Source organism: Xenopus tropicalis, chromosome 2, assembly GCF_000004195.4.
Source record: "Xenopus tropicalis strain Nigerian chromosome 2, UCB_Xtro_10.0, whole genome shotgun sequence".
Taxonomy (NCBI): domain Eukaryota; kingdom Metazoa; phylum Chordata; class Amphibia; order Anura; family Pipidae; genus Xenopus; species Xenopus tropicalis.
Genome location: NC_030678.2, coordinates 64,075,111 through 64,098,669, shown reverse-complemented (window position 1 = coordinate 64,098,669; position 23,559 = coordinate 64,075,111). Strand labels below are relative to the sequence as shown.

Sequence of the window (23,559 nt, the reverse complement as noted above, 5' to 3'; positions counted from 1 at the left end):
TGCTTTCAGACACTGGCACCTGCCACCTGCCTGCTTGGTTGCATTTCTTAGGAACAGTATGATGTAGAGAGTAATATTCTGAGACAATTTGCAACTGGTCTTCATTTCTTATTATTTGTAGTTTTTAAGTTATTTCACTTATTCAGCAGCTCTGCAGTTTGGAGTTTCAGCAGCTATCTGGTTACTAGGGTTCAAATTACCTTAGCAACCAGGGAGCAGTTTGAATGAGAGGATAGTAAATAAATAGGAGAGGGACCTGAATAGAAAAACAAGTTATAAAACGTGATAATAACAATAAAACTGTAGCCTCACAGAACAATAGTTTTTGGCTGTTAGGGTCAGTGACTCCCATTTGAAAGCTGCAAAGCATTAGAAAAAAAAGGTAAATAGCCTTATAGGTCAAAAACTTTAAAAATAAATAATAAAAATCAATTGAAAAGTCTATAACATACTAAAAGCTAACGTAAAAGTGAACCACCCCTTTAAGTAGGTGAAACAATAGCTAATCTAAAAGCAATTCTATTGTGCAGTGCTGGCTCCTTGTAAAAATTTAGAATGCAATACAATGGCACTGAGATGGCTGCCTACATGACAATATTACAACTAAAAATAAAAATTTGTTGGTTCAAGAATAAAATTTTAAATGGTAGAGTGAATTATTTGCTATGTAAAGAGTGTTATTAAAGGATATTAATAAGTTGGAGAGCATGCAAAGTAAAAGTAATGCAATTAAGCTGTAAAAAAAAGGTTAGAGGATTGAAATTGTACAGTAGACTGTCAGGATTGAGGTTGTTTTCTCTGAAGAAAAGGTGCTTTTGAGGGGACAATTACTCTTTATAAGCAGATTAGAGGATATGATAGACAGTCAGCCCCCCCCCCCCCCATAGCAAAGATCACTTTTTAACTTTTATTTGAAGCATTATTCTTGAATAAGCATTAAACACAAGGCTATTCTGATCTTGGGATCATAGTTAGTGGGTGTATATACAGTATAGTTTAGATATGTGTAATATAGATGGGTCTGTATAAGCATGTGTATATTGGTGAACTAGGGTTCATTTTGAGGGGTTGAGCTTCATGGATTTTGGTTTATCAACCCAACATAAAGGGATTTTGTCATGGTTTTTATGGTACTTTTTATTTCTAATTAACACTATTTACATAGCAAATAATTTACTCTAACATTTAAAAATTCTATTCTTGAACCAACAAACATATTTATTTTTAGCTGTAATATTGGTGTGTAGGCAGCCATCTTAGTGCATTGTGTCTGAGTCTGAGCTCTCGGAAGGAGCCAGCGCTACACAATAGAACTGCTTTCAGACACTGGCACCTGCCACCTGCCTGCTTGGTTGCATTTCTTAGGAACAGTTTTTCTTGGCCAAATCACTTGTAAGCTGACCCTCACCTGTAAATTAAATTTTATTAGGGAGAAATCTCTACTTAATTTCCAAGTATTAATGTAATTGGAGTGCAGGGGGGAGTTGGGAATGTTGGTAATACAATGAAATGTTAAAACTACAAGGAGGTTAATACTCATGCAAGGCATTTTCTACTGTTCCTAGACATCAATAAGCAATATACTGGTTGATGCACAAAGTGACTTACAGAGCAGCATTAAGGTTCAAACCATTTAGCGCAGGGGTTACTGAAAATGGAACAAATCAATTCAGTTGTGACAGAAGATATGACAGCATCTTGACAGAGAAAAGCATTACTTTACTTCAGTCCTGCACTCAGACAGCTACTTTTGGTAATGCAAACAAATACATATATGAGTGTTAACAGTATTTATGTCATTGGGTGGCTTTGTCAGCAGGAAGTTGTGAATTTCAGCATTTGCTGGCGTGTCACAACGTGAAGCAGTAGTGTGGCTGTGCATTTCCCTTTGAAGGAGTTTATTTGTGGTGGTTCAATGCAGCAAGTTTTACAGCATTGTCTGGAAACTTGTCGTGTCGTGTGTAAAACATCAGTACAGCAGTGTATAGCATTCAGAGAGCTGCATGTGAAGGAGGCAGTGTTTGTCTTTGAAATTGGGTATAAAGACGTTGCTGTAAAGACGTTGTGGTACTAGATGCTTAAGTTTGTAAAAGGGTGTGTCTTCTGAGGCTTTCATGTGATGAGGCATTTTTATGTAGCAGTGAGCACCAAATATGTGCTCATGTAATGAGCTATATTTTGTTTGAGATGTGACAAAAACACATTTTAAACTGTTTTGTGTGGGAGAAGTAAGCAAGTCTTCAAAATATTTTTAGCACAACTGCATGCCATAGTGAGTGTAGCATATGCACAGCATGTCTCTACGCACTGAGCTTCTAAAGTCTGTGTGGTATGCCTTTACATCGTTGGATACAGAGAAAAGTGGAAAAGTTTCCAAATCCCAGCTAAAGGTGAGTAGAATTCTAAAACCACAGCTAGTACTTACATTGTTTTTTATGTAAAAATTAGGACAATGAATAGGGATGTTTTAGTTTTAAAATCATTTTTAAAGATAGTGTAATAAAAGCAGAGGTAAAATTAATTTCAAAGTGGGTGAAGAATGTTCAGTGTTATTTAACAGACGTTTAAGATGGACATATTTCAGAATATGCAGAGATGCTAGATCTACACATGATCTGCACAATAAACAGTTTAGTGCTTTTATTCCTTGTCAGTAGCACAACCAAAAAAGCAGGCACTCATGGCTCCCACAAACAGGCTTGTGTAAAAGAATTGCAAACTTTATTATAGACCAACAGGAGACATAGCAGCTACGTCTACTGTTGGTCTATAATAAAGTTTGCAATACTTTTACACAAGCCTGTTCATGGGATCCATGAGTGCCTGCTTTTAGGTTGCGGTATGATCCTCTTTTTGCTGTAGGTCTGGGGCATGTGCACCTGGACCTCACATTTACATTGGTGAGATATACCTGTACATTTATGGGACGTTACACTTAATGGTTTTAAATGGAATTCATTGTCAATTGACCTTAATGCAGTGTCTTTAAATTTGTGAGGTAAAGGCCTTTTAAGGTCCAACCTTTGCTCAGGACCCTTGCTATAGCATCCTGTTGTAGGCTTAAACTAGATCTAAACTTAACTTATCTTTATGATGGCTTTCCTGAAATTTGTGTCTTAAAAGTGCAATACATTTTCTGATATCAGGAAAATGCAGCACGTGATTTAGTATCTTTTAATTAACACAAGAATATGAATTAACCAGGAGTATTCATTTTATACATAACTAATGAAATCCACAGAAAGAATGAAACAGTATATATTATATACATATGCACATAAACACCATTAAAAGTTAAGCAGCCAGTACTACAAAACAATTTCAATAAACTTCTCTAAGGAAGTTCTGCCCCCCTCCCCTCCCACTGCTTTGTCAGTTGTATTTCTGCTGACTAAAATTATGTTCTATCTCAATTATTCCAACATGATCAGTTACAGTTATCAAATGCTTGGGCACACTCTAGGGAACCTTTGTCTGCTGCCAACACTAGTAAAATGTACTGCAAAGAAATGTTTGGCACGCATTACATAAAATAAACACATTTGCCACATTTTAAGTCAACACAATGATTGTTTTAAAGTATAATTCTTAATTGAGTACTTGACTGGACCAAACTACCATACTGCACATTACATATTGTGTCTAGAAAACTGCTCCAAGGATTTTTTTTTTTTATCCATAAGAGCAGAGGTGCAGGGGTTTATTAAAGGAGGGACATCTAAAAACCTAATAGAGATACGCAAATTGAGGCCTGGCTAATAAATCATATAGAGATGATAGTTAAATATATTTATTAGTTTACATTTATTGACCAATAGTGGACTTTTTAGCTCAATTTAGCCCTCCTCACACTAGATTTTCTGTTTTTTAATAAAAAGTATTGTAGACTGCACATCTCTAAAGTGGCTGCAGGATGGTTTTTAAGCAGTAAAGCAGGCCAAACATTTAAATATCCACTCATTTTGGCCAGATGTGCCACCCTTCAAGTGGGTGATATCAGGCTGAACATTTTGCCCTCTGTTTGATTTAAGTCTGGTAGCTACTGGAAAAGGTTTTGCATTGTATGCTTAATTGCCTTAAAGGTGAAATATCTGATATTACTCTATTAACTTAACTAGCCAAACTGCCTGATGATACTGCAGTGTATGTCCTACCCTAAGGCTAAACTCAGATGTAGAGACACAGTCGAACTGCTAATAAAACCACTCCAGGCACTGCATCAACCTGTTTGTAGACAAATAACAAGGAGACAATCAGCTATTTTTCAGCCTGCCTAAAGCTGGCCATACACTAACCAATATTCAATTTTCGGTCTGTGTGTGGACTCCTAATCATCGTCCCAATAATTTTCATACCATGGTGAACAGTTATTTAGTCAATTGGATAGGTTAGAAAACGGATATTCTCGGGGGACCTACGATACATTTTTGGTAGTCACTTTTGTGCGATTGGTGTCTGCCAACTATTTCATGTTCCGATTATCCTCTGATTGTTATTTTTAGGACTTTATCCTACAATTTTAGTCTGAGTGTTAGCTTTAGATTGTTGCATATAAGCGTACCTAACTGAAAAAAAAAATATTTAAAAGGCCCAAGTAAGCAGAAATGCCTATTCTCACTCACTCACAAATCTAGTCAAATCTAAATGTATTGTATTTATGCCAACTCTGTAGTCATTCCCTACTTTGACTGATATAAGATATGGATCAACTGTTTATCAATTATTTTAATAAAATCTCAATATAGCACAAACGTGAAATTGAGGTTGCCTGGCTCATGCATGGAAAGCCTTGGACAGCACTCATCTAATGTATTTATCAGTACAATACATTTAGAAAGAGAATTGCATGACTTCATAATTAATTCAGTAAAAATTGGGATGCGCTTATATTCTACAAAAAGGAACTCTCTAATAGTCTCTGACCAATACAGTACTCTGACTGATCAGCCTGCAGGCTGGATGATAACATCCTGGAGGCCACTTTTCCATTAGGGCATATAATCCTTGACCCACCAGAATCACAAAATTATCTGTCTAAACAACTCCCCAGATGGTTGGGCAATGTGGTTAAAATAAGCAAAAATGCCTTACCAAATCTGGGCATGAATGGCCAGCTTAAAGGAACAGTAACACCAAAAAATGTATATATTTCAAAGAAATTAAACTATAATGTACTGCTGCCCTGCACTGGTAAAAGTGTTGTGTTTGCTTCAGAAACATTACTAGAGTTTATATAAACCCTGGTGTGTAGCCAGGGGGGCAGCCATTCAAAAGAAGAAAAGGCACAGGTTATACAGCAGCTAACAGATAAACCCTGTAGTATACAATGGTGTCTTATGTGTTATCTGCTATGTAACCTGTGCCTTTTCTCCTTTTTCCAGCTTGAATGGCTGCCCCCATGGCTACACAGCAGCTTATTTATATAAATTATAGTAGTGTTCCTGAAGCAAACACCCCAGTTTTACCAGTGCAGGGCAACAGTACATTATATTTCAATTACTTTAAAACACTTTCATTTTTTGGTGTTACTGTTCCTTTAAAGTCTCTAAGGTACCTGAGCGTTTATTGTATGCTCCCCTTATATATTGATACATAGTGATGATATTTCTACTTATGTAAATTTTCTTTAGTGTATACTTTACCAGCCTATATTCATAACTAAGCTCTGTTCTTGCCTTATTAGTTTCTCTAGTCTATGTATTGGAGGCCAGTTATTAATGCATACTCCAGATTGTGGCCTTACCAGTGCTTTATAAAGGGATGCATGCTTAAGTGTTTAAGCTCAGTGTTGGGAAAAGTTAAAAGTATTCTTCTGTACCCACTAGGTTGTGATGAGAATTATGTATAACATTTTGTCTCAGGGAAACCTATTTTCCAAGGTTCTTCAACTTGCAGGAAGTATAATAATCAAAAATATAATTTTGTGTTTGTCTACTGTTTAAGAAAAGTTAACCTTTTGCTCTATCATGTTTTAAAGCCATAACTGCATTGTCTAATTTCTACACTGATTGTTGTGATGTCACTATGGTATTCTTATGTACAATTATTTGTTATTGACAGGTATTTATAAAATGCTAAAATATTGTACGGCATCTTTTATTCTAGTTCTTATTTAAAATGCATGAGCATTTACTTTGGATAGGTCAGACAACAAGAGAATGTTCTTGTGTGGTGAAATGAGGCCATTTCCATATAAGCAGGTTGTGAAAAATACCACACGTTTTTTTTCTTGTATATGTGGCATGTTGTGCTGTTGAAAGAGAAAAAGGTCCAGGTTTGAGCAAAGAGTTTCTATGTGTTACACTGAGAAACAGATTAAGAATAATGTCACTCATAAGGGGAGTACAGCAGAGTGCACACTTCAGGAAGCTAAGAAGAAACAGTGGCATTTGGATATAGGGCAGTTACTTGCAGAAGTACTGGTAGATCAAGACCAGTTGAAAAATCAAGAATGCAAGTAAAATAAGATGCATGAGAGATAGGGACATGTATATAGACAGCATATTTTTGTAAACAGGGGTAAAGAAAAAGCAGGAAACTATCATTGCAAATAAAATAAAAAAACATGCAGATATGTAAACAAGAAGTCTGGGTACTTAAAGGTAAGAGGAACAAGAAAGAGAAGAGAATGATAGTGTGAAGGAGGTGAAAATAATGAATATTATGAGTAGAAAATAATATAGGTGGGTGTAAGATTATAAATATAAGGAGTTTTGCTATGAAAATAAACAATTAGCAAAATATTGCACATGGGGTCGAAAGGACATGTATACTGTACAATTGTCTTGCTTGACTGAGCTTAGAACAAGGCAATACCTATGCTGGAATAATGCTGTGGTATCTCTTTGTACAGACAGAAAGAAAAGTTTGTCTCTGGCAAAAGTATTCACAGCACTGTTTAACGAACCATGTCCACAGTGTTGTAAACACCCAGTTTCCAGTGGATTTCAACAGTATAGGGGGGTTATGGTAAGCAATAGGGAAAATTGTGGCTAGTAACACCTTCATAATTTAAAAAAATATAATTAAGTAATCAAGTAATCACATATTCACCTTCTGATATAAGTTAAGTACAAAGTTTGCATCATTTCCCCCACAAAAAAAATAACTTAAACGGCTTAACATAAAAGTTATACAAGAATCAAAATAAATGTTTATGAACAAGTGTAAATAAAGAAAACCAGACATTCTGCAAGGTGAAATGCAGCCCAATAAACATACTTATTAAAGGACAGAGAGTCAGATCAAGTGCCAGGCTGTCAACATTAAAAAGGGTAAGTAATGAGCTATTGATGTTCAGAACCAGCTGTCAGGGAAAATTCAGCATATCTCCCTGAGACATCTCCTTACTTAACTTGAAAACTTTCCCACTACTAGGTAAGTTCCACCCCTTTTGGTGGATCCATGATTTGAGTCTGTCACACACTTAATTCAAGACAGCTGGAATGTGTGAAAACTTGAACTGGCATGTGGAAAAACTTCACCCATGTGCCAGAAGATTTTTATGGCCCACTTAAAGATTAAGGGGTATATATATCATGCTGTGTAAAAAGTGGAGTGAATATGAGGAAGCCTGTAGACTTCTAGCAACAACTTTTTAGGTAAAATAAAAGAGCCCTGGAAACCCCAGTTTTCACTGACACCATTTTGGCACCCCAGACTTTCTGCTGTGGGGAAGACAGGGATTCTATAAACTTACAAGGTTGTTACAGTAATGCAGTACAAAAGGGGTCAGGCAAAGGCAACATCAGTCAAGCAAAGGGTTGAGTGCAGGCAGCGAAGATTCAGTGTAAAAAAAAAACAGGCAAATAGCCAAACCACTAGAAGAGTCAAAGGCAAGGTGTAGCTAAGTTCTGGATACACAGAGCCAGCTTGGGCAATGAAAACAAGCAAATGTGCGCTATTTAAGTTTGAATTTGGCGCCAAAGTGATGTCACGCATCCGCTGATGTCACAGCACTGCCCCAAACATTAATGTTCATGCTTCGTAACAAAGTGATATCTAAGTGACATTGAATAACTGACCCACCATATGAAAACAATACTGTTTTGGCCCAGATAATAAGATTGTTATTTCGCTTTCAGATTAAATACCCTTGCTTGAATGGGCTATATATTGTTGTGGGTTTCTTTGAGGTGCTCTTTTTTCTTCTTTACATCTATGGGTTTTAGTCTCTCTTTTAAAGGGTTTAATTTCTTTAACTAGGGTCATGGCATGATAGGCTATCCAAAAGACTAATATTTAGTCCCATCCTAGTCTTCTGTATCTAGCTGAGGTATGTCAACAGCCCATTTTGTTTGACAACCCACAAAGGGGTTAACAGGATGGAGGTGAGCCAGTTATGGTAAATAAAGGAGACAGGTTTGTTACAGTTAAAAGAGAAAGTATGGGACAGGCATGTTCACAATAGCAGACTTGCCATTTTGGGTAAAGATGCTGAAGAGGAAAGCTCTGAACTGGCATGCATGAAGCAAGCTGACTCTCAGGGCAACTTGGGGGCAGTCTCTGTAGTACAAGAAGGGGAGGAGTGAAAGAAAATAATAGTTATAGGGGCTTCCATTATTAGAAAGGATGGATAGGGTAATTGATTGCAAGGACCCTACATTATCTGCTGCTTGGCCAGTGCTAGGGTTTGTCGTGTGGTGGAGCAATGAAAAGATTATTTGGAGCAACTTGGTTGTTTTACACAGTGATACTAATGACAAAATGAAAGGGAAAATCCATTAAAATGATTTTAGAAATGGAGGCAAGGGATTGGCAAATTGCTAATGTGGTGCCATGATTAAAAAAAAAAATAAAAAAAATCCTGTTGTCAGTGTGAAAACTATAGGCCTGTTGGTTTGACTTTAGTGATAGAAAAGCTTTTGGAGGGGGTAATAAAATGCGAAAATACACAATACTAAAATTCATTTTAAATGACAAAATTATGAGTTTGTGCCTGTATGGTTTAATGATTTAGCCATACAAATGTAATTACTTTCTAAAAGGAAGGATATTCCAGGGATGGTGCTGTTAGTGGAGAACCACAGAGGTCTGTCCTTGGTCCTTTACTTTTTAATTTGTTTATAAAGAAAATAAACCTTGAGGTTATACTAAATTGTGCAAACCACACAGGATGTTACTGTTTTACAGAAGGATTTGGATTGAAGAACTGTACAGCAAACTGGCAAACAAAGGTTAATGTTGATAAATGGAAGGTTGTACACTTTAGTATAAACCACCAAACCTATATATAACCTGCCTAACTGCTAAATTCCAGAGGAAGGCAAAAAAAACCCTTAGGAAGTCTCTCTGATTTGCCACAGAAGGGGGAAAATATTCCTTCTTGACTCCAAGATGGCAATCGGACCAGTCCCTGGATCAGCTTGTGCTGTGTGCTGTCTGCCATTACTCTGTTTTCCCTTACTTGCTATAAAGCGATCCAGCCCCTTCTTGAAGCTATCTAATGTATCAGCCAGTACAACTGATTCAGGGAGAGAATTCCACAACTTCACAGCTCTCTTGTAAAAGAAAACCCTCTCTGAATATTCAGACCCCTTCTTCTAATCAGAATGGGTGCCCTTGTGTCTGATGAAAGGACTTACTGGTATAGAGAGCATTAGAGAGATTATTATATGATCCCCTTATATATTTAAACATAGTTATCATATCACCCCTTACGCACCTCTTCTCCAACGTATACAATCCCAGCTTGACCAAACCTGCATGGCATATTCTAGATAGGGTCTTACCAGCACTCTGTAAAGTGGAAGAATAACACCCTCCTCCCGCAAATATATGCCCCTTTTAATACAGCTCAAAATCTTGTTAGCCTTTGCAGCTGCTACCTGAAATTGCTTGCTGCAGCTAAGTGTATTATCTACAAGGACTCCAATGTCCTTTTTCCATTATGGATTTGCCTAAGTGCAGTCCCATTAAGGGTATAAGTGGCTTGCATATTTTTTCATCCCAGGTACATGACCTTTACATTTATCAATATTAAATTGCATCTGCCGCTTAGCTGCCCCGATTGCCAGTTGGTCAAGATCATGCTGCAAGAATGCCACATCCTGGATGGAATTAATTGGGCTGCAGAGATTTGTGTCATCGTACCCGATCCTGTAGCCAATTTCCTATCCATGTACAAATGACGGCACTAATACGAACAGACCTTAGTTTGAAAGCAGGGGCACTGTATCTAACACTTAGGCAAAATTCAGATAGATCACATCTACTGCAACCCCACTGTCTAGCGCCTTACTTACCTTATCATAAAAGCAATCAGTTTTGTGTGACATGACCTATCCCTTCATAAAGCCATGCTGATTACTGCTCATAATGCAATACTCCAGAACATAAATTTGAATGTGAACCTCTTAATAAGCCTTGAAATATCTTGCCCACCACAGATGTCAAACTTATTGGCCTATAATTGCTGGGCTCAAATTGTAATCCCTTTTTAAATATAGGAATTATATCAGCCTCCCCCTATAAGTACTGTACCAGATGAAAGCGAGTCTGAGAATATCAGAAATAAAGGCTTGGCTACCATTGAACTAAACTCTCTCAGTACCCGAGGGTGGACTTGGTTCCTTGTTCATATTAATTTTGAGTAACCCTTATATACCACATTAGTATTTGTGAAAAGCTCAACCCATAAGGCTTCAGGTCTTTACCTTCAGCATTTACCATCATTACTTCCTCCTTTATATTGACTTTTAAATCTTGCTTAACAAACAGACACCCCATTTTCTATTGCCTCTGTCCCTCCAAAACACTGTATAGTCTCCTATATTTACATAAATAATATAACATACATGCTAGTTACATGCTAATTGGAAGTCTGTGTTGAAAGCTGCCTTTTCTGCATAAAAACAGTGTTAGTCAGTGGTTACTAAAGCAAAAAATTGCATCTTGCTTCTCCTAAAAAGGACATTAAATTAAGGGATAATTTTGCCACCTTATAAATCCTTCTTTTAAGCCCTAGTCATTAAGAAAGATTTTAATGAGCTTATTAATGAGATGGAAAGTGCAGAGACATGCAATGAAACTAATAAAAGAAATTGAACAATTAAACTATAAGGATAATGTATGGGGTTGTTTCCTCTGTAGAAAAAGCATTATTACATCAATACATCACATGACATTATAAAGAGATTGTGGGCATACTTTTTCATATCTAAAAATTAAAGAACAAGAGGCCACCCCTTTAGACTTGGACTAAAGTTTGAGTTAACGCAGCAAAAATTTTAACCTAAATTAACTATGTATCTGAAAAGTTGAAAGCAAGTACTTCCCAGGTACTTAAGGTGGTCATACATGGGCCGATTTAATCTGCTGATATCGGTCCTTTAGACCGATTCAACAGCTTATCTGCCCGTGCATGGGCACCACTGATGGATCTCCCCGAATTACATCTGGCCTGAAATTGTCCAGATCTCTATCGGCAGGTTTGATTTTTCCATCTGATCGGGGACCGAATAGCCAAGTTGATGCGGTTTGTGGCGCCTATGTCTGATATCGCCCACCCATAGGTATTATGGCCACCTTTAGAGATATATCTTCCATGTGCTATGTTAAAGGAGAACTACACCCCCCAGCTATAAAAGCCCCGTTAACTGGCCTGCCTCGACCCCCTTCACCTCTCCATTATCGCATACTCTGTAACTTGAAAAACTGCCCCTATTGCAAACCTGAACCTAAAAACACAACAATGTACCTGGGCTGCATCTTCCGTTTACTCTCACCGCTGACACAGACCTTGCTTGAGCATGAGCTGTTTAAGATTATTTCCTGATAGCCCCAACTGTGCATGCTCAAGCAGGGTCCGTATCGACAGAGACACCTGAAACTTCTACAACTGAATGGAAGATGGCGCCCAGGTACGCTGCTGCACTGGGGTTTGCGACGATGATAGTAAATAAAATGATGAAATGACAGTTAAATCATTACTGTTGTCAGTGAATTTCCCTAAGGAAGACACAATGTAAGGAAATTAAGAGAGTACAGATGATTCTTTTGGAACTATAAATATTAAAACAACTTTTTAGCAATCAGGAAGGCAAAAAATAGACAATATGGCACTGATTGCTTGCAAACAAAGACTATTTAAAAATGTGATTGTATATCTATAGTAAAACGATGTGGTTTAAAAGTGTAGTTCTATTAAGAAAGTGAGATTTTTTTGATTTATTGGGCCTATGAAAAAGTAAATGTGTTCAAACATTTCTTTTCCACAATGTAAACAATAGAGGAGCCAGGGTTACAGGACCACCTCTGTAAAGGTACACATGGCTAGCTCAAACAAGGCGGCTCACAAAGTATAATATACGTACACGTTAAGGCAAAATTAATAAAAGGCCTGGGGGTATACACCGTTAAGGGCTTAGAGAACTTATCTTATGGCAAGGAGACTTTTTTTAAAAAAAAATTTCAGACTATGTAGTACCAAGGAAGGCCAATGTAATTCTAATATTGACAAAGGGATTACGTTCCCAACCTGGCAATTATAAACCTGTAAAGACCTGCAATTATAAACCTGCCGTTTTCATTGGGCTATTAGTTGGTTCGTTAAGGGATTGCTTTTAAAATTATGTTAATTACAAAATCAAGTCTCTGGTGCTTTATTAACTAGTAGATCCTTCCATCAGACACAAGAGCATCCATACAGATGTTAATTTCACCTTCCTTTATAGCAGCTAGCATTTAGGCAGAAACTGCACAGTCAGTCAAGCTCTGGTCCGGGCCAGTAGTTAGTTGAAAGTAGGAGCAGTAGTAAAGTTTAAAGTAGAAGTAAAGGTAAAAACTAAGTAAGCTTTATCAGCTTTATTTATGGTGTAAATACAGCTATACACACTCACAGAAAAGCTGCAAAGCTGCACTTGTTTCATGTCACTGAGAGACACAATCATGAAATATAACAAAATGTTTAAAAACATTAAAAAATGTATAAATAATTTTAGTGATAGGTGTATGCTTTTTACAATTTGAATAGTATAGACAGAAAATGTATCTATATTAAGCAGGTTACATTAAAGTCTAAGTTTAATCCAACTGTGGCTTGGTGCCTAAATAGCGGATCCATCAATTTTATTTTTTAAGGATAATATTAGAAATAACTTTATCCATACCAAAAAAAAGAGAGAGAGTTCAATTAATGCACTCAATAAAATGTTTAGCTACAGATGTTAAATATTTTTATTAGCAATATTTAATATATGCTCTCTAATTCTTTCTTTTAATTTAAGGCTAGTTTGCCCCCACATATTGCTTATGACATTTGCCATAATTTAACAGTAAGATTACGGTTAGTGAGAATACAGGATAGAACCTCAGGATTATAATTCCTTGCTGCAATGGTGACTCCATCTCTGGAATTGCTGTTGGAAAGGATATTATCATCATTGGTTCTGTATCTTTTGAACAAATAAGACCTGTTTGTTTCCACTGCTTTCTTAAAGCATCTCTAAGGGGAACATTTACTAGTCCACGAACGTCCGAAAAGCGTCCGAATGCGTTTTTTTCGTAATGATCGGTATTTTGCGAATTGTTGCGAATTTTTCGAGCGCTCAATATGAAAAAGTTGCGACAATTCGTGAAAGTCGGAATGGCTATGCAAAAGTTGCGACAATTCACGAAAGTCATAATGGCTATGCAAAAGTCGCGACAATTCACGAAAGTCATAATGGCTATGAAAAAGTCGCGACAATTCGTGCAAGTCGTAACGGCTACGAAAAAGTCGCGACAATTTACGAAAAAGTCGTAACGGCGACAAAAAAATCGCAAAAAATACGAAAAAGTTGCAAAATGTTTGTTTCCAATTCGAATTTTTACCATTCGGATTTGTGGATTAGTAAATGTGCCCCTAAGTATATAATGATTATATACCCTTTCTAATTCTTTTGATTAATTTAAAAAAATCTTTATATTTTTGTTATTTATTAGGTGTCTTGGATGACAGAATGTATTCTAAGAATAAGATATTGTATATAGAGTCATTTAAAACTATGTATAAACGGTGTACATTGAACTGCAGAAGATTCTCTGTTTAGTTCCTTAAATTATGTTTGCAGGGTCGGACTGGGGGGTGCAGGGCCCACCGGGGCTCCCGCCCCAGGGGCCCTGCAGGTGCCCCAGCCACGTCCCCTAACTCCCCCCAGGGGCCCCCCTAACCCCCCCGCAGGGCCCCCGCCTGACGTCCTCCCCGAGCGTGTATAAATTGAACGCGTCGGGAGGAACTGTCAGTAGGGGGAGCGCCGGCAAAGGTCGGACTGGGCCGCTGGGGCCCACCTCCCCTGCGGTACTCCACTAACCACACTGGTCCAATTAGAAAATGTTCCATTTACAACCACTCTTTGTACTCTATCCTTCAGCCAGTTCTCTATCCAATTACAAATATTATGTTCTAGGCCAATATTCCTTAATTTGATCATTAACCTTCTGTGAGGTACTGTATCAAACGCTTTAGCAAAGTCCAAGTAGATGACATCAACTGCCATTCCAGCATCAAGGTTCCTACTCACCTCCTCATAAAAGGCGACTAAATTAGTCTGGCAAGATCTGTTATGCATAAAACCATGCTGGCACAAACTAATAGTATTGTTGTGTGAACTTTCTTGGAATGGCCAGGGGCATTTTGTCCCAAGTGCCACATTGAGGCAGCCAAGGGGATGCAGCCCCCACCTTGCTTAATTTTTTGGGTCTGGGGGGCCAAAGGGGGGTCACAATGTAGATAAACTTATTCCTGGAGAATTTACACATATTGGGCACAATTTGGTTTTGGTCAGTTAAGAAAATTAAATATCTTGGGTAAGCAGTGGTCAATTCTTCATAAGACAAAACAGCCTTGAGGGGAAAGTTTAGGGCTCACCGTTGTTCAGGTATCTTTAGTTGAGACATATCTTTCATGTACAATTTGGAACAGGACATGGATCTGTCAGAATTGTGAGTAATTTTGTTTTTGTGATGATTCCAAGATTGTTTCTTCCCTGTAAGCCAATTATTTGTATACACTTCCATCACCCTTTCAAATGGCATATGATACATGGCAAAGTGACCTACCAACACTAAGGGGTATATTTATCATGCTGTGTAAAAAATTGAGTAAAGCATTACTGGTGATGTTGCCCAGGGCAACCAATCAGCAATTAGATTTCAACAGTTAGAAAACCAAACAACATCACCGGTAATGTTTTACTCCACTTTTTACACAGCATGATAGATATACCCCTAAGGGGGTATATTTATCATGCTGTGTAAAAAGTTGAGTGAAGCATTACCGGTGATGTTGCCCAGGGGCAACCAGTCAGCAATTAGATTTCAACAGTTAGAAAACCAAACCAAAGCATCTGATTGGCTGCTATGAGCAACATCACCAGTAATGTTTTACTCCCCTTTTTACACAGCATGATAAATGTAAAATGTGTAATGTTCCTTCCGACAGTATGATAGAAAGCAGTGCAGCTAGTCTGTACTATACAAATACATTTACATATTCTAGTTAACAAATAATAGATTTCATAGTGCCTACTATGATATACTATTGTTACAGTTTAGTTTGTTAGTTTCTAATTACATTCTGCCAGCATGTGATCTTTTGGCTGCTTCAGAAGAGCATTTTTGCATGCGTGTGACGTCACTTCCAATTTGTGGTGGAAAAGTCACCAAATCTGCATTCATCAGGGGTGGACAGCTCTACATCAACTGCTGTGGCTCTCAATCTGTTGTTGAATTAGGGATAGTTTTCTTAATTAAGCCTATTTGCCATGGCTTAATTTTAATTCCAAAAAAAGTTATGCAGCAAAAATCAAGTTAAGGCCTTTTGCACTCATGCACACACAATTATCAATTATCAAACTACTGATAATTGTGGAGCCTATATAAAATTTGGTATGCAGACAAATATTTTAGAATTATGTATATACAGCCTACAAAAAAATAGCTAACAGAATTTTGTAACTAATGTGTGTGTGATATATACTGGTATGGCACTTGTTATCCCCAATTCTTGGGACCTGGGATTTTTTGGATCTCCATACCCTAAGTTTAGTAAAAATGATTTAAACATTAGTTAAACTGAATATGATTGCTTTGCCTCCAATAAGGATTAATAATATCTTAGTTAGGATCAAGTACAAGGTACTGCTTTATTACTACAGAGAAAGAGTCTGTAATAATAAATCACTTTCAAAAATTTGATAAAGATGAAGTCTATGGGAGATGGCCTTTTTGTAATTGACATATGTCTTTCTTCTGTGTTTCTGTGGAGTGATTGGTATGTGCTGGTATTACGCTTATCTTCATACAGCAGGAAAACCTCAGCAGAACAGGATACAGCAGAGAGAAAGAGAAACGGAAATGGGGAGGAGGGGGGACACCACAAGTCAGAGTAATGAAGTATTCTGTGCACTGTCAGCTCTGCTTTATCTCAGTATACATATATACTAACTGTCTACATTATATATATATATATATATATATATATATACTCGAACAGAAGGACCGCTTCACACAGGACTTATGAAGAAATGTAGTTTTATTCACGCATCACAAATGGAGACTGACGTTTCGGCCGGACTCCCAGCCTTTCTCAAAGTAACATATTGTGTAAACTGCACACCTAAATACATTCAGTGGCGGGAAACAAGGTAATGACGTGTGACGTGTATCCAAACGGACCAAAATTGAAATATTCAAACACCAACACTTAAACTAATAAAATCAATAAACATAAACAAGTGTATAATGTACAAAAATCTCGTGGGTAGTTCTAGAGATCCTTACTACAATTGGAACTACGGTGGATCCATAGACTGAACACCTTGAATCCAATGGGACTGAATGAATTTGTGTCCTATTCCTCTTTTTATTTGCCTTAATAGCTTTATTACAATAAGGGTGAAATACTTCGGAACATTTTCCTGTGGGGTGTACAGGATTCGTGAAAATTATTGGTCCTTATGCTTAAAATACATTTTGTCGGTAGACCAAAATATCTGCTATAACTTACATAACAATATATGTGTTAGATAAGATTAGATTAAACCTTAAGATAATTCCTTTTATGTTTTATGTCTCGTTTATACCTATCTTATACGCTTCTATTATGTCTTCTTTGTCTCTTACCTTGGGTAGTAAGATTTGGCTTCTTTCTCCACAAAGTTGTTTCCGTTTTTCGACACAAACCTCTTCTTGCTACAAATATCTGTTACATCTCCTTTTGCTACAATATTTTATTACACTCTCTTAAGATGTTCTCTGGGGTGTTCTACTTCGGCTCTTTCAGATGTTGCACGCTTCAGTGTCCCGGCCCCGTACTTTATTTTCTACAGGTAATCTTTCTTTATATTAGGAATAGGACCTTACATTCACCTAATTTATACGAAGCTCTGAGCCGAAGCTGTTTAGCGGCGCAAGCGCTACAGCTCTATATAGTCTTAATGTGCAGGGCCGGATTTGTTTTCTGGGCGCCCCTAGGCCACCCCCGTTGATCGGCCCGGCCCCCCCCAAATGCGTATGCGCGAACGAGCGAACAACCGCTCGTCCCCCCTACCCCGCCCCCCCTGCGAGCCCCGTGAGCGCGCATGTGCATACATTTAAAGCCCCATACGGAGCAGTGGGGAGAAGTTCCCACTGCTCCGTATTGAAAAAAACTTTAAAAATTCCGTTGCGGTGGGGCGGCATGCCGCCCCTACATTTCTGCCGCCCTAGGCCCGGGCCTTTGTGGCCTCTCCACAAATCCGGGCCTGTTAATGTGTCCTCGTACCGGTACGGCTTGACATCTATTTACTTGTCTGTCGCTTCATTCTACTTCCCAAATTCCTCCCTATGCTGGATCTGTACTGTTATGGACAATGGGCTGCTCGACACTGTAAGTACTTCGTGCCTCACCATCTGATCTCTTTCTATCAGTCACTTCGTTTACACACTCTTTTGGTAAGTTTCTATAGTACTCTGGGATAAAGTTCCGATTGCTGTCACTTACTATTTATGTTTCTAGGTCTCTATCTATGTATATATGGTATTTATATCGTGGGTTTCAGTTACTAAGCAAGCGCAGTCCTAGCAACACCTGTGTGATCGCTTACATCACACGGAGGTGTGACTGCTCTATAACTATCTATATATGAACAAATATACTCTAACTTAGCATATAGACATACTAAGCAATGGTTCTGTGTATGCCTGATATATGACTTAAATCTGTCGGTTCGATCTGATTAACCTGATGTTACTTATGTAGGTCTACTAAGATATTTGCAGAAATTACAGGTGCCATAGAATATATATAGAGAAAAGAATCGTTAGAACTACCCACGAGATTTTTGTACATTATACACTTGTTTATGTTTATTGATTTTATTAGTTTAAGTGTTGGTGTTTGAATATTTCAATTTTGGTCCGTTTGGATACACGTCACGTCCCACGTCATTACCTTGTTTCCCGCCACTGAATGTATTTAGGTGTGCAGTTTACACAATATGTTACTTTGAGAAAGGCTGGGAGTCCGGCCGAAACGTCAGTCTCCATTTGTGATGCGTGAATAAAACTACATTTCTTCATAAGTCCTGTGTGAAGCGGTCCTTCTGTTCGAGTATCTATGCGATTGTGATTTGGACTGCACCCAGGCCACTGATCCTTTACATTATTGCGAGTGCCCTTCCTTCTACAGCAGTCTATATATATATATATATATATATATATATATATATATATACATAGCAATAGACAGTGTCGGCACTCTCAGGATTTCCACGATCGTTTTTTAAGGACAACAAATCATAATTGAATGCAAAAGGTGAGATTTATTAGGACTAATAAATTTCACCTTTTGCATTCAATTATGATTTGTTGTCCTTAAAAAACGATCGTGGAAATCCTGAGAGTGCCGACACTGTCTATTGCTATCCTACTACTTTTGCTCTGGAACCCAGGTATTGTAAAGAACTTTTTTGGTGTGCTCCCCACTCTGCACTTTGTGTATATATATATATATAATATATATATATATATGAATAGGTTATATTTATTATATTCTTCTCTCTTTAAGGTGCTGTCACACAACCTATATACTGTATTGTGTATCCCTCATGACCCTGTGGCTTTGGAAGATCACTTTCGTGATGACGATGATGGGCCTGTATCCAGCCAAGGATATATGCCTTATTTGAATCAATACATACTGGATAAGGTGGGATTCTAAATTCTCCAAAAATATAGTAACTCTTTCCCTCCAAACATTGGGCCTGATTCAATTAAATAGGATATGGTAATTGTAAATTTCCCATCCATGTGAATCATTAAATGCAATTCCATCCAATTTCATTCACTGTAAAGTGAAGCAGTTGCACAGCTATAACCCTGCACCTCCGCCTCCACCACCATTCCGTAAACAACAGGTGGTTAGAGGGGGGGCGCCTATATGGGACATAACTGTTTTCTTTTAAGCAAACTAACTGAACAGTTATGTGTTATATGCCCCCCCCCCTTCAATTCTCTGACTAAGAGGTTAGACAGCTGAAAGGAGGAAGTAGTGCTCTGGCTATTATGTTAGGCATCCACCCACTCCAGTCTTTATAGATTATATTTAACTCTATTAGAAACATTTTTTTTATTTTGCATGACCTATTTACCCAGTTTTATTTTACATTGAACTATTTCTTTAAATTGGCCCTGCATAGGAGTATAGGAAAAGTTGGTTTCTTACATCTAATACTAATGTAAGGACCTATAAGGTTAACATTCTGTATGGTTTTAAACCCTACACTTTTTAAATTCACAGTTACTGGAAGATGCCCATGTATTTAATCTACTATTATTGGCCCATTGGTATGACTGCTTCCTGCACACTATAATATAGTGTTTAGCAGGGGGTTGATCTTCCTCTTTAGCCTGCATCTGTTAAACCAGGTGGATGTTCCACTGAGTCTGGTATCAACATTTCCCCAGTAAAGCCATCTTGCCCCAGAGGGACAATTACCTTTGGAGAAGTTGGGCAGAAGGGACCCTGTGAACGAGGGTCTAGTAAGAGCAGGATATTTTTGTAATAGCATATTTTAGGAATGTGAGATAGTCAGCTTGAGTTAGCAAGAGCAGTTTTCTGGCTCCAACCAGGAGAGATTGCTGGAAGTATTCTCCTTCACAGGCTGTGCTGCCTTAGTGTAGGGACCAGAGTAGTGACAAGGGTATCAGGCATAGTCTTCTCTCTGATCCATGTCCGCTGTTTGGGATCCAATACATTAAGGTGGAAACCCTAATGATAAAGAATTGCTTACCAACTATTCTACACAGTGGTGCATCTTTACATTGCTTGCTCTGCATTGAACCTGCCAATCCATTGTTCTACGTCTGCATAACCCTGTGGAATAATTGTCTTGGACAATAAAACCAGTTCTGTTTGAGTTTTCTGCAAGAACTTTCTGGCTTCCATTATTTCTTATAATTTTGCACACATCATGATAGCAGCTGCTAGGTAAGTAGTAATGTCGTATCACTGCAGACCTGGTAGGGAAAATGAGTGCCCCACATCTAACTTATTTAGATAAAACAGATAGAAATAGAATGGCACAGGGAGGGATAGGAAAAAAGTAGAGAATAAAACACTGAGCAAAAAATAATGGAAGGGACTGCCATATGGACAACAAGGAATGTAAGGAAAGATTGCACACTGAGAGGATTGAAATACGAATAAAGATAGCACATGGGAAACAGCATAAGGGAATAGCAAACATTAAATGGAGAAGAGAATGAATGCTACACACGGAGTATAGAAATATGTAGATAGCACATGGGAGGAGAATATACATTTATGATACATAGAGAGGTGTAAAGAAGGAGCAAATGGGACATATTTTAATAGTACACTGTGCAGAGTAAGAATGGTGCAGCGACAGCACAGTAGGCTAAATGCAGCAGTATCTTATCCAATAAAACCTTACATTGTTAAGATTTGAACTTAATGAACTTAATCAAATATTATTTTGAAATTAGCAGTTTGTCTAGGTGGTCATCCATTTACATTAAATTGAATCATGCCCAATGTTATTATTTATTAATTATTATTTTACTCACACTTCTACTTCCTTAATTATGGAAGTGGCAATTTACTCACCCTTTTTGTCTCCTTGTTTTGAATATGTTCTTTTTTGTTTTGATATTGCCAAAGGTAGTAGAAGGAACCTTTGTGAAGGAGAGCTTCCATGAATTATGCTGGACCTTAACAGCAAAGAAAAACTACCGTCCAGTGCAAACTTCACTATCTAACAGAGATTCCTTTCGTCTATGGTGTCTCTTTAACTACCTTTCAGAAGATTCCTACCCTGTCATCATGGTTGCTGATGAGGTAAAACAGTTAAATGTGTTGTGTTTCATTCCCAGATACATAAAAAAGCCTCCAATCAGGCTCCTAATAATTCACAAACATGCATTTGCTCAGTCTGCTCTTATAAATTACAGAGAAGTGTTGATGGAGGGGAATCATACATACAGCCACCCTAAAGCTTATTCTATACACGCACCAATATGATGGTATGAAGGCACCCAAGCAAAATCTATGATTAGAGCTGAATCGGCAGGTGGAGGTAGAATTTCTATTGTTTCTACCACCATATCTGATGATTCAGCCCTGAACGTCAGTAGAGGGTGGGAACGATGGTCGCAGGAAAGATCGTTATTGCTATGTGTATTGACACCTTTAGAAAAAAGGAAGGTGTGTCGAAAGTTGTGCTAATTAAATGGGAGAATATTGCCAGTATTAAAGGGAAACTATACCCCCAAAAAATGTAGGTCTCGATAAAATATACTGCATAAGCAAGCTCATAAGTAAAACCCTGCTTCATCTAAATACATTTTTTAATAAAAATATAATAAAAAGCATAGTACAGCACTCATTGGGAATGCTTGTGAATAATCAAAATGTGCACAACTTGCTAAATACCCTCCCCCAATTGTGAATGGCACAAAAAAAAAAAAACACTGGTTGTCATAACAACCACAGTAAACAAACATGTGAAACTGTGTATTAAAATAGAAAAAGCAAACACCAGTGTAAGACTATAAAACAAACTATATACATACATAGAAACAGTTGCAAATAGAGTAGTTATTTATGTGCCTAAAGACAGGTGCTGTTTGCAACATTGTTCATTAACAATGTATCCAATGTCTAGGATCAAAGTCCTGGTAACCCTCACATATTCATTAGACTGTCCAACGGGACAGCCTAGCACATCAGGTTTTAGAGCATTAATCATTTCACTGCCAGCTGATTTGATGCTTTGGGAACTGCTGAACAGTTTTTGAACATTTTGTGCTCTTTCACTTTAGGGCCTTTCTTGGGGGCTTTTAGTTTACCTAGGAAAATGATATTTTTTTTTTTCAAAATTAGATTTTAGCATAATTGTACTTCTGTAACAAGATAATAGGCTTCTAAATATCTAAAAACTTAAAAAAAAATAATATTCTTCATAATATATACACATCAGAAACATAAATTATTTTATGCCTGTAATTGGTTCGGCAAATCTAAGGTCTCCTGATTGCACCAATACCAAATATGCTTAGTTTTATGGACATTTCTCACTTATAGGTCAAAACCCCCCAGCAGTAACTACCACATTTCCAAAGCACGGCTCTAGAAAGCTGCAAACTTTAGATTTCAAGGCCAAAAATTACACTAACAGAAGGTTTTCCTAAAAACCTATACATTTCTGGAAAGAACATAGTAACATAGTAACATAGTAAGTTGGGTTGAAAAAAGACATACGTCCATCACGTTCAACCATAATGCCTATATATAACCTGCCTAACTACTAGTTGATCCAGAGGAAGGCAAAAAACCCCATCTGAAGCCTCTCTAATTTGCCGCAGAGGGGAAAAAATTCCTTCCTGACTCCAAGATGGCAATCGGACCAGTCCCTGGATCAACTAGTACTAAGAGCTATCTCCCATAACCCTGTATTCCCTCACTTGCTAAGAATCCATCCAGCCCCTTCTTAAAGTTATATAATGTATCAGCCAGCACGACTGATTCGGGGAGGGAATTCCAGAACTTCACAGCTCTCACAGTAAAAAATCCTTTCCGAATATTTAAATGGAACCTCCCTTCTTCTAAACGAAGTGGGTGCCCTCGTGTCCATTGGAAGGACCTACTGGTAAATAAAACATTAGAAAGTTTATTATATGATCCCTTTATATATTTATACATAGTTATCATGTCACCTCTTAAGCGCCTCTTCTCCAGTGTAAACAGACCCAACTTGGCCAGTCTTTCTTCATAACTGAGACTTTCCATACCCTTTACCAGCTTAGTTGCCCTTCTCTGGACCCTCTCTAACTCAATAATGTCCCGTTTGAGCACTGGAGACCAAAACTGAACAGCATATTCTAGATGGGGCCTTACCAGCGCTCTGTAAAGGGGAAGAATAACCCCCTCCTCCCGTGAATCTATACCCCTTTTAATACAGCTCAAAACCTTGTTTGCCCTTGCAGCTGCTGCCTGGCATTGCTTGCTACAGCCAAGTTTATTATCTACAAGGACTCCAAGGTCCGTTTCCATTATGGATTTGCCTAGTGCAGTCCCAT

At 37.8% G+C, this 23,559-nt stretch overlaps 1 protein-coding gene across 1 annotated transcript in view; it reads left to right on the top strand.

Moving 5' to 3' along the window:
* The first annotated feature begins 1,885 nt into the window (after positions 1-1,885).
* Positions 1,886-23,559, top strand: part of def6 (DEF6, guanine nucleotide exchange factor) — a 67,389-nt gene continuing 45,715 nt past the window's right edge. The window contains exons 1-3 of the mRNA XM_002941405.5: positions 1,886-2,390; positions 19,028-19,168; positions 21,143-21,319. Coding sequence (XP_002941451.2) covers positions 2,286-2,390; positions 19,028-19,168; positions 21,143-21,319 — 423 coding nt within the window. The 5' untranslated portion in view covers positions 1,886-2,285. The remainder of the gene's footprint in view (positions 2,391-19,027; positions 19,169-21,142; positions 21,320-23,559) is intronic.